Below are 13,035 nucleotides of genomic sequence, written 5' to 3'. Positions count from 1 at the left end.
TGTGTGTGTGTGTGTGTGTGTGTGTGTGTGTGTGTGTGTGTGTGTGTTATGTATTTAATTAAGTGTAATACAAATAATATGATGAAGTGCATAGAAGTGAGTCAAGTTAGTAATAACTCATGAATCCAAAGAGTGCCTTGGTAAATACTTGATAAAATTTCCGTATTTTAAAAATTTCCTGAAATCCATGCATCTGAGGTTACATCAGCCACTCCAAGTTTGTGTGGTGAATCCAAAAGACAAAAAGGATAATGCTACTTAAATTAGGTTACAAATTTAGCAGTTTCTCAATCACATTGCTAGGGGGATACTTTTTAGAATTAGCAAAATAACAATTAATTTGGAAGAACAAAAAGGTCTAGAATCCCAAGAGATAATGAGAAAAAGTACAAATGAAAGGTTATAGCAGCACCAGAACTCAAAACTATTATAAAGAGGTAGTCCTCAAAACTCCTTGGCATTGGTTAAAGAAACTAAACAAACAGAAAAACTGGTCAATGGAGTAGACTAGATAAACAATAAATGAAAGTAAGTGAAAATGGTAGCCCAGTGTTTGATAAATCTAAGAATATAAGTTATTGAGAGGACTCCCTTTTTCTCTCTCTCCAAAACCATAATATTTGATAGGAGATAATAACAGTATTTAAAGAATGCAACTGAGTTGAGTTGAACAGAAAAACAAGGGAAAACACAAAAGAAACCTGTGTCTAGATCACTGTGACACTTAGCTATGAGGCTGATTACTGCCAAGATGAGTTGTCAGGTGACATTGTCAGTTCAAGGATTCCTTTAAATGAAGTATGCAAGTGTGGCGAGTGCAGTTACTAAGGAGGACTTTGTTTTTGACAAGAGTGGTTGGGAAAAGCAGATACAGTTTGGCAGAAATTATAGCAGTATCTTACCTCCCACAGTACATTAACTTCAGAATGGATATGTGATTTGAATATAAAAGGCTGCATCTTTAACTAAAAAATAAAAGGGAATCTGATTAGGGACCTTTCACAACTATGGCTAGGAAGGGAATTCTTTTTTCTTAAATTTTTTTATTAATAAATTTATTTATTTTTCGTTTTCAACATTTACTTCCACAAGATTTTGAGTTCCAAAATTTTCATCCCCTCTTGCCCCTCCCCCCACCCCAAGATGGCATGCATTCTGGATACCCCTTCCCCTAATCTGCCTTCCCTTCTATATCTCTCCCCCTTCTCTTATCCCCTTCCCCTTCTATTTTCCTGTAGGGCAGGATAGATTTCTGTACCCCATTTCCTGTATTTCTTATTTCCCAGTTGCATGTGAAAACATTTTTTTTAATACATGTGTTTTTAAAGCTTTGGGTTCCAAATTTTCTCCCTTCCTCCCTCCCCACCCGCCCTCATTGAAAAGGCAAGCAATTCAATATAGGTTATACATGTACAGTTATGCAAAACACTTAGGAAGGGAATTCTTTACCAAATGACATAGAGAGACCATTAATTTAGAATTGCAAGAGACCTTAGAGATCATCCAGTCCAATGTCCTCATTTTACAGATTAGGAAACAGACTCAAAGAGGTTAAATAACTTACTTAACCAAAGTCACAGAGGTAGTACTGTAGAAGAGGTGAGGTTTCACCATATGTCCTCTGACTCCAAAATCTTTCTGCTATACCAAGTTGCCTCTCAGAGTAACATAAAATTCTAAAAGCTTATCGTACCAACAGAATCAATGAAGATAATTAGAAGAGACATTGAGTATGAAAAATATTTGTATCAAATATTACCAATGAAAGCTAAACTGCAGAGGCAAATAGCACAAATCTGAGACAGAGAGCTGCCTTTCTCATATAGATAAGTGGTTGAAGAATATGAACATTTTCCAAAAAGAGAATTGCACACTAAAATAACTGCATGAAAACATACTCCAAATCACTAGAAGAGAAATACAAGTTAAATCAGCCCTGAGGGTATCACCTCATACCAGACAAATTGGCAAAGATGACTAAAATTTGAACGGTGTTAGAGGGAGTATGGGAAGACAGGAACACTGATGCAGTATTGGTGGAGTGACAAAGTGGTTAGATCATTCTGATTTTGATTTGAAATTATGCAAGAAAAGTAACTGAGCTGTCTCTACCCTTTGACCCAGTGATCCACTGCACATGCCCTCAAAGACACAAAGATCTAGGATGTACCAAAATATTCATAGCTACAACTCTTTATATTAGCAGATGAAATGGAAACTAAATGAATGTTCATCAGTTCAGGAATAGTTGAAAAAACTATGATAAATGAATAACATATTGTGCTTACTATCTCCCAGGCACTGTGCTAATAAGTGCTTTACAAATATTATCTCATTTGATCCTTACAACAACCCTTGGAGGTAAGGTGCTGTTATGATACCCATTTGACAAATGAGGAAACTGAGGCAAATGGCGGTGAAGTGACTTGCCCAGAATCACACAGCTACTAAGTATCCAAGGTTGGATTCAGATTCATCATGTTCTGACTCCAGGCCTGATGCTCTATCCACTAGACGTGGCCCTTGAAGAAACTTACAAATATGAGGGATGCATAGAAATATGGGGAGATCTATGTAAACTGCTACAAGACCAAATAAAAACTGGAAGAATAATATACATAATGGATAAATAAAAAGATCCCTGAATGGATATCATTCTCTGAGAAACTGAAAAACCAGCTAAGGTCCTATAAAAACAACTATGAAACATGCCTTCTCCCTCCTCTGGCCAAGTTGAGGGACAACTAGGGAAGAATGCAACATACGTTGTCAGATGTGCTCACTGTATCAGATGTGTTTTCTTAAATTTTTTTTTTGTCTTAAGGAAGCAGTCTGTAGGATGGGGTGGAAAATGGCAGAAATAGAATGATCAGACTCATCAGTGTATTTTCTTTAAAAAAGAAAAACAACAACAGTAGCAGCAACAAATGCCATTAACGTTAAAATGTTAAAAAGAAGTCTAGCTTCTTTTCTAAAGATTGCTTCATTTGTCACCAAATGCCAATATTATGAAGAAATTTGTCAACAGTTGGCATTTATCTATTGGACACCATCTGTTGTTGGAGTGGAATGCCTTAGATAGCTTTTTTTTTTTTTAATCACAGGCATCTCCTACATTTATTTTAAAATCTTAGAGGTGGAAGGGGACTTTAGAGTTGATGCATGAATTTCCTCAACAACATCCTCATGAAATTATAATCCATTTTCTGCATGAGCACATCCCACAAGGGTGGGATGAATTGTTCCCTTCCTACCTCACAAGGCAGCCTATTCCATTTTCAGGCAGCTCTAACTAATCCTAAATGTGACTCCCTTTTGATTCTCACTTCGTACCAAGTATGTCTCATGCCTCATCCACCTCAACCCTTTAGGTGTTTGCTAATCCTTATTCATAAAATGACAGGAAAACTGGCTTCTGATCCTGTCTTTACAGCTTGATATGTGAACTTGGCCACACCAGTAATGTAAGCTATTATAATTGGCCTCCAGATGAGTTTCTCTCCTGAGTACCTATTTCCTGTACCCCAACCCTTGCCTTTATACTTCAGGATTTCAGTATAAGTATTCCTAGAATTACCTGGCCTCCAAATTTATCAGCCTTTTCAATCCCCATGGCCTTTATTTTGCTCCATCTCAATAACCTTCAGGTTCATACTGACCTATATTCTTGAATGTTTTTCCTTTTGTCCTATTGTCATTCATGCTTTGCCAATCTCTATCCTTGGGCTATTCCCATTACCTACCCACCTTCCTCTCTGCTCTTACTACACTCATACTTTGGATCTTAGCATCGCTTATTCCTGTTTTAGGCAGCAGGTGGTGGTAGTAGTGAGAAAGGCCAGGCTAAACTCCCAGTGTACTCAGGTCAGCCAGGGACTTTCAGCCTTCCTTTCACCCATCTGCCTCTGGCAGCCAGCCTATAGGTTTGAAAATGAATAGACCCTTACCCATGTAAAGCTCCATTGCAGCCTGTTATTCTCACTGGCTAGTGATTTCTTTCTAGGAGTGGCTGAATCCCAAATTGGTGTGCCAGGCTTATACAGTCTAACGCCACTCTCCTAATTTGTCCTAATGGCTCCAATTCTCCTGATCAGCTCCCACAGACCAAATCTTTTGCCTTCCTAGAAAAAGGACCGATGTCTTCTCTTTATTATTACTTTTACTTAAATGTTGCTGAACAATGATGGAGAGATTAATCCAACCATTCTGACAAGGTCTACCACAAATTTATACTATCCATTCTCATTTGGGCCCTTCCTACTGAATAGCAAATTTTTTTCCCTTCCCTGACGGATTCTTTCTCACACTCTTTATAAAAGTTATTCTAAGCCTTCTCATTCTGAAGTCCCTTATGCCACCCTTGTCCCTGTCTTTAGCAGAGGTTCTCACCTTCAAATTTACTAAGAAACTTAAGAGGGCCTCTAGGTGGTGTAGTAGATAGAGCATTGGAGTCAGGAGGACCTGAGTTCAAATCCTGCCTCAGACACTTGACACTAGCTATGTGACCCTGAGCAAGTCACTTAATCCCTATTGCCTTGCAAGAAAGAAGAAGATTACAGCCATCCTCTGTAAGCTCCCTCTTTTCCCCTATGCCACATCTCAACAACCCTCTTCATCATTTCTCTTTCCTCCATTTCTATAGTCTTTGAGAAATAAATGGCTTTCTTCTCCACAAAGCTAACCCTTCTACTTGTGCCTTTTACCATAACTCTTTAGGGAGGCTGCACTGTTGATATTCTTCCTGACCCCCTCATCAGCAATCTTTATCTACTGTTTTATCCCCTGTTGTCTACAAACATCCCCATCTTTTTTTTTTTAATTTAAGGCTTGTTTTTATAATTACATTAATTTCCAAATATGTTCCTATTCCTCCTCTCCCCTACCCAGAAAGTTTTCTCTTGTAATAAAAATTAAAAAAGAAAAGAAAATTTCAGAAAAAACCTAACACATCAGTCTCATCTGACAGGACAAGCAACATTCCACAATCATGGTCCCCAAGCTCTCCAATGAAGGGAGGACAGTATACTTTCTCATCTCTAGGCTTGGTCATAGTTACACAATGGAGAGAGAGGCAGCCTGCTATGGTAGATAGAGGGAAAAATCCTTTAAACTCTCAGTGTTCCAAGACTGCAAGTTGCAGATCTGTGGCTGATTTCCATTGACAGAAGAGATTTCCTCATTGAGGAGCTTGCTATGCCAATGACATCATATTAATTATATAATGTTCAGTTTCATTTTATTGTAGTTTGTGTTTACATTGTTGTGGTCCTTGTGTATATTGTTTTACTGGTTTTGCTTGCTTTATTCTGCATCAGTTTACATATCTTTCTGTTTTTCTGAATTAATTTTATTATTTCTTGCGGTACAATAATATTCTGTTACATTTATATACCAAATTTGTTTAGCCATTCCTCAGTAGATAGACACCTACTGTATTCAAAGTTCTTTATTCCTACAAAAAGTGCTATTTTGGAGTATAACTTTCTGTCTTTCTGACTTCTTTGGGCTATATATCTAGCAATAAACTCTCTGAGTCAAAGCACATGCACATTTTAGTCACATTTTAAAAGCATAATTTCAAATTCCTTTCCAGAATAGTTGGATCAATTCAAAGCTTCAGCAATGCTGGACACACTCCAGTGTGTTTGTATTCCTCTACCCTCGCTTACATCAACTATTTCTCTCTTTTGTCATCTTTTTAAATATGCCCAGACAGGAAAGCTCAGCATTGTTTTAATTTGCATTTCTTTTAATACTAATAAGTTAGAATGTTCTTTCATATGGTTGTCAATAGTATGCAATTCTTTTTTGGAATAGTTTATATACTTTGACCCTTTTAGGGGAATGGCTCTTGATTATATGAGCATGTGTTAATTCACTACATAGCTTATATGTGAACCGATCAAAAATAGTTGATGCAAAGATTCCCCCTCCAATTAACTCTCCCTCATTTAAAAGACAAACTTTCCCTTGACCTTGCCATCACCTCACAGTCAAACTCCTACACAAAGTCATAGTTGAATGTATTGAGGTCCCCACCCCATTTTCTCTTCTCAGTTCTCGGCGATTTGGTTTATAAACCCAAACCTGGAATAAAACTATTTTGTCCAAAGATGCCAGTAGTATTTTATTGCTAAATCCAATTGCCTTTCGGACCTTATTCTACTTACAGTTTTTGACACTGTTGACCATTCCCTCCTCTTGGATAATCTTTCTTTCCTTGGCTTCCATGATATCACTCTCTGAGCATCAGTGTCCTTTGAAAGATTATCCATTTCTGCCCTCAGTGTGTTTGTCACCCAAATGCACCAAGTGAGTGCTTCTCTCAGTGATTTCATAAATTCTCATTGGTTCAATAATCATCACCATGTAGATTAATCAGTCAGCAAGCATTTATTAAGTGCCTACTATGTATCAAGCACTGTGGTAAGCAATGGGGATTCAGTGACAAAAAATTGAAACAACCTCTGTCCTCAAGAAAGCTATCTATTGAGGGATATAATATTTACACATATAAGTATACACAAAATAAATTTAAGGTATTTTAAGGGGGAGAAGCTCCTAACAGCTGGGGGATGAGGAATGGCTTCATGCAGAAAAGATGATAGTAGTGAGGGGGCAATGTATTCCAGGTTTGAGTGAGTCTTAATGCAAGAAGTTTGAAGATAGGAGATAGTGTTGTTTGTTAGGAACAATGAGAAAGCCAGTTTGATTAGACAGCAAAGTGTGTAAAGGGGACTCCTAAACCTGTATATCCAGCCCATATCTCTCTCCTGGGTTCCAGTTGCCTGCTGGACATTTCCATCTCAAACTCAACATGTCCAAGTAACTCATTATCTCTTATTCCAATCTCCTTCTAATCATCAAATTCACAACCTTGAAGCCATTTTTGACTTTTACCTTCTCCCATTCAGTCAGTTACTATGTCTTGTTGATTCTCCCTCCACAAAATGTCTCAATCCCTTCCCAGCTTCCTTCTCTTTCATATAGCCATCTTCTTAGTTTAGGCCCTTGTTTCCTTGTGCTTAGACTATTATAATAGTCTCCTAATTCCTCTTTCCAATTTCTCCTCTCTTCCCTACACAGTTGCCAAAATAATTTAAAATTTTTTTTTATTAATTTATTTTGATTTATCAACAATAACTTCCATAAGCTTTTGAGTTTTAAATTTTTCTCCTCCTCCCTTTCCTTCCCTCCCCAAGACGGTGTGCAGTCTGATATATGCTATACATATACATTCGTATTAAACATATTTTCACCTTAGTCGTGTTGTAAGTAAGAATTAGAACCAATAGGAAGAACCACCAGAAAGAGGAACAAAACACAACAGAAAAAAATAGCAAATAATATGCTTCAATCTGCATTCAAACTCCGTAATTCTTTCTTTGCATATGGATGGCATTTTCTATCGTGAGGCCCCTGGAGATATCCTAGATCCTTGCATCCTATCAATGTTAGTCATTGCACACAAAATATTTTTTTTTCTAATGCACAGCTATAACCATGACACTTACTTGCTGAACAATTTTCAGGGGTTCCTGATTACCTCTTGGGGTAACACCCAAACTTACTCTCCTGTCATTGCAGTCCCTCCAGATCTTGGTTCCCACTTACCTTCTGAACCCTATTTCACATTTCACCTTCATGAGCACTACATTTCAGCCAAACTGGCATTATTAGCTATTCCCTGAACTTGAACTCAACATGCCTTTGCCCAAGCTGATCCCTGAGCCTTGAATGCATGTTTTCCTTATCTCTGCCTCTTAGAATCACTGATTTCTTCTAGGATGCTGCTTAAATGCTGCCTTTTCTAGGAAGCCTTTGCTGATCCATCCCTACAACTCCCCTTGTTGTTAGTGGTTTGTCCTTCAAATTACTTTGAAGCAACATAGATCCTGTCCTGACATTCCTCCATGCTTCACTCTCATAGTGCTGGCCCCTTTATTTGTGACAGCTTCCTTTGTGCTTCTCCTCTCCCAGCTCTGTCTGACTTCTTTTGCCCTCCCCTCCTCCAGCTCCATAGGTTTTATTGTCTTGTCAGGATCTGGCTTTTTTCACTTCTGGCTCCCAGCTTGGACTCCTGTAGTACTAGCAGTTCAGCCTTTTAAAGGACCTCAGGGGCATGGCCAAGTTTTTGCTCATCTTCTTGGCCTGGCTTCCTAGAATTCCATCAGAGATAGACGTTCATACTTTGTAAAGGGATCACCTTGTATGGCCACAATTTTACAGTTAGTTTAGCACCTCTCTGTTTATTCCTTTGTATAATTAGAACCTGGGCTTTTAAAAGTAATTCCCTTACATTCTTTCCTCAATTAAACATTTACTGTCCTTAAATTAACTGGAGCACATTTGGACATATTTACCCATATCCCCCAATTCTGGATAGCTTTTTAATGACTATAGGTTTAAAAATATGTGCAGGATATATTATATGCACTTATCATAACAATACACGCATATCCATACAAACTAATATACACAATCAGCAAAGCAATTCAATACCCATGTCAGCAGGTTTTTTAAAAAAAATCGATCAATCAATAAATATTTCTTAAATACCTACTATGTTCCAGGTACTCTGCTAAGCACTGAGGATACAAAAAGAGGCAAAAGACAGTCTGTGCCCTTAAGGAGCTTACAATCAAATGGGGAAGACAATATGCAAACAACAAATATATACAAAGCAAGGTATAAGAAAGGGCAGCTAGGTGATGTAGTGAATAAAGTGCTAAGCTTCGAGTCAGGAAAAATCTGGCCTCAGACACTTATTAGCTCTACAATCCTGTGCAAGTCACTTAACCCTGTTTGCCTCCATTTTGAATTTGTAAAATGAGCTCTAGAAGGACAAGGCAAACCACTGCCATATCTTTGCCAAGAAAATCCCAATTGGGATCACAAAAAATAGAACATGACTGAAAAATGACTAAACGATAGCAAACTGTAAGGGAAAGCACTAGAATTAAGAGGAGTTATGGAAGGCTTCCTGTAGAAGGTGAGGTTTTAAATGAGACTTAAAGAAAGTCAGGGAAGTCAGTATTCTGAGTGGAGAAGGGAGAGTATTCCAGGAATGGAGGAGAGATGGAATGTCTTGTCTGTAGAACCATGCTGTGGAGCCATGAGGCTGATGCCACTGGATCAAAGAGTATGTGATGAGGAGTAAAATGTAAGAAGACTGGAAAGGTAGGAGGGGGCCTAGCTTATAAAGGGTTTTGAGATGTTGGAGCATTTTGTATTTGCTCCTGGAGTCAGGCAAGAGGAAGTTACTGGAGTTTGTTGAGTAGGAGAATGATATGATCAGACATGTGTTTTAGGAAAATCACTTTACTGGCTGAATGGAGAATGGATTGGAGTGGGGAGAGACTTGAGGCAGGCATGAGGGCCTGCACTAGAGTGTAGCCACAGGGCATAGGCTCATTAATCAACAGGGTATATTAAAATCCTACCCCCATTGCATTTACTCATTTGTGCACATGTTGGATCCTCCAGAAGAATGCAAGCTACTTGAGGGCAGGGGCTGTTTTTGTTTTTGTCTTTGTGTCCCCAGTGCCCAGCATGGTACCTTGTACATAGTAAGCACTTACTAAATGTTTGTTGAATTTAATTAAAATGGAGATCATAAAGCCTGCCCTGCATTCCTCATGTAGTTATTGGAAAAGTTAATTTTAAAAAGTTAAAAGTTCTGTGGAAATGTAGAGTGCCATCATCATCATGTGGTTTGTTATTATTATTATTATTATTGGTGGGGCAATCAGGGTTACTTGCCCAGGATCACACAACTAGTAAGTGTCAAGTGTCTGAGGCCAGATTTGAACTCAGGTCCTCCTGATTCCAAGGCTGGAGCTCTATCCATTGCACCACCTAGCTGCCCCTTGTAGTTTGTTATTTTGACCAGATATGGTCACATTTCTTCCTGCAGATATATTTTGGCAGATATTGCCAAAACAAATTTATTTAGAAGAAATGGTATTTTCACTGTACTATTTCATCTATACTGTATTGTATACCAACTTTTGACCTCATTCTTCATATTGGAACAATAACTCTTCTCGTTACTAAATAATAACTGCTTTCCTTATTCATCATCTTGTAGCCAAATAACTGAGCTCAATTCTTTCCTGAGAGGTAGAGAATGTGCTTTCTCAGTGCAGAGTGGAGAGTATCAGTATTTTTTCCTAGAGATCAGTCTAGGCTAGGTTTATGAGGTAGAAACTCTGCCCTTAAGTAGGCCATGTAGAGTGATTCTGAGTCTATTTACTTCTGCAAATTTCAGAAATGGGTAGCCCACATGATCTGATGGATTCATACAAACTTTGAGGCTGTTTCTGGGAGAGTGGACAGGGTTGTGCATCAGCACTCAGAGAAAGGGAGTGGAAAGATCATAGAGAGAGAAAAGGACTAACTATCATGCCTCAGTTCACACTCCTCCCTGCCCCTTACCCTCTTATCACACATAAGTTTAGTTAGGACTGATGACTCTTGGCTAGCTGGAGAAAGTATCAGACTCTAAGGTGGAACTTCTATATATAAGAAATATTATTTGGGCACCAAAATACCTTTTTAAATGATTGAAACAGAAGGTACAATTACAGATGTAATCTCTTTTCTATATAACTTTCAGAAAGCCCAGAAAGATCTCAAGTCATATCTTATCATAGTTTCTTATTTATTACATAATTGTATTTCTGCCCTTTTTGGGGGGGAGGGGTGAGGCAATCGGGGTTAAATGACTTGCCCAAGATCACACAGCTAGTAAGTTTCAAGTGTCTGAGGCCAGATTTGAACTCAGGTCCTCCTGACTCCAAGGCTGGAGCTGTATCTACTGCACCACCTAACTGCCCCCTGTTACATAATTGTAGAAGTGTTTTATGTGCACAGTGCTAATTGTTTTCATTTTCCTTACTCTCTTTTTTCTTTTCTTCTTACTCTCAGTAGAACCTTGAAAAATTGTTTCACCTCTAAGGGTTAAGTGAATCTCCACAGTCCAATTCTAGTACTAATCTAATTTAAATAACCAAAGTTCAGATGTTTAATGTATGCAGCATTTTCTTTTTAACAGCTTCATTAAAACACTTCCTAATGATACTTCCTTTCATTTATTTGAGGATGCTGCCACAGGAGTTAATATTCATGATTTTGAAAACAGTCATACAGCTCCTATTTCAGAATGCAGTCTGACAGCGGATAGCAAGAGGTGACTTTTACTTGTATTTTATGGGTCAGTAAAATACAACAAAGAAAATGATGCTGCTTATGGCACATTAATGTCACTGAAATTTTTCTGCAAATGGGAAGAAAAAGGATGATTTGACTCCCTTTTGCTGGACTTTTACTGATATTTCCCTTTTACTGTTATTTCCCTGTGTGCTATTGTTATTCTTATGACGATCAAAGGAGATAGCTGTAAAGATACTTTGAAAAGTTGATACTCTATCAGTGTTTGAGGGAATGTTATTGTTTATGATTATAAACAAATGACCATTCTAAACTATCTTTTGAATATTATTTTCTATTTGATCACATATAAAGATTAGAGTTGGAAGAGGCCTTAGTGACCATTTAATCTAATTACCTCATTTTCTAGAGATGGAAACTGAGGCCCAGAGGGGAAAAGAGACTTGCCCAGGGTCAATCAATCAAAAAGCATTTATCAAGCACTTACCATATGCTGGGGCTGTACTAAATGCTGGGGATACAAAGACAAAGGTAAAAACAGCTCTTGCCATTGAGGGACTCGAATCCTAATGAGGGAGGCAATATGTACATAACTAGATACATGCAAGATATTTGCAGAATAGGTGGGAAGTAATCTCAGAGGTAAGATACTAGTAGTAGAGGGAATTGGGCAAGACATCCTACAAAGAGTGGGATTTGAGAGAGTCTTGAAGGAAGTCAAGGGATCTAAGAGATGGAGTTGAGGAGGGAGAACATTCTGGGCATGGGAGACAGACTGAAGGCACAGAGAAGGACGTGGAACATGCAAAGAGTAACAGGGCAGCACAGCTGAATTGTGGAGTGTATGGAGTAGAGTGTAAGAAGACCAGAAAGTAACAAGAAGCCCAATTATGAAGAGCATTAACTTCCACCAGGGAACCTTGTGTTTGATCTTAGAGGTGATAGGGAGCCATTGGAGTTTATTAAGTAGGGGAGTATCATATAGCTAGTTAATGACAGAGCTAGGACTAGAACTCAGTCTCCTAAGAATTATTTTTAAAAGTAGGAGATTTAACAAATTCTGTGACTTATCTAACATTTGTAACCACTTATGCTGAGGTGAATCTTCAAAAATAGAACCCAACAACTGGAGAGTTAGCTTATTGGTATAAAAGGAAACAAATGTTTCATATGGAATAATAGCTAAAAATGACAGTCCTAAGAAAATATTATGTAATTCTTTTTTTTTCCAAGAAGAAATAGGAAATATGCATCATAGGAAATGTGTTCTTGTTTTTTTCTTAAGTGTATAATCCATCAACAAATATTTATTAAGCACCTACTATGTGTCTGGTACTAGGAATACAAAAAAAGTCTTTTCCCTTGAGGAGCTTATATATACACACACACACACTTTTTTTTATATGAGACAATTGGGGTTAAATGACTTGCCCAGAGTCACACAGCTATTGAGTATTATGTGTCTGAGGCAACATTTGAACTCAGGTCCTCCAGACTCTAGGGCTAGCACTCTAACCACTGTGCCACCTAGCTACCCCAAGGAGCTTATACTCAAACAAAGGAGACAACATGTACATATGAGTATATACAGAATATATAGGTCACAGTGGTAGGGTGGTATAGCAAGCAGAGCTGTTTAACCATTCCTATTTGTGCCTCCTTCACCCTACTGCTCACCCTACTGACTCATTGCCTAATTGGGTTTCCCTATATAGCTCTCCTCTTCTCTAAGTTGTATCAAAAGACTCATAATCCTTCCTTCCTTCCTCCCTCCTTTCCTCTCTGTTTTCTTTCTTTCTTTCTTTCTTTCTTTCTTTCTTTCTTTCTTTCTTTCTTTCTTTCTTTCTTTCTTTCTTTCTTTCT

General features: G+C 38.1%; 1 protein-coding gene across 1 annotated transcript in view; it reads left to right on the top strand.

Annotated features, from left to right (window-relative positions):
* The window catches only part of LOC114047402 (WD repeat-containing protein 88-like), a 57,132-nt gene that overhangs the window by 7,309 nt on the left and 36,788 nt on the right, over positions 1-13,035 (top strand). The window contains exon 3 of the mRNA XM_027868230.1: positions 11,103-11,191. Coding sequence (XP_027724031.1) covers positions 11,103-11,191 — 89 coding nt within the window. The remainder of the gene's footprint in view (positions 1-11,102; positions 11,192-13,035) is intronic.

This window comes from Vombatus ursinus, unplaced genomic scaffold (assembly GCF_900497805.2).
Source record: "Vombatus ursinus unplaced genomic scaffold, bare-nosed wombat genome assembly UNPS02014786.1, whole genome shotgun sequence".
In the NCBI taxonomy this organism is placed as follows: Eukaryota; Metazoa; Chordata; class Mammalia; order Diprotodontia; family Vombatidae; genus Vombatus; species Vombatus ursinus.
The sequence above is the reverse complement of the archived record's forward strand: the minus strand, read 5'-3'. Positions and strand labels throughout refer to the sequence as shown.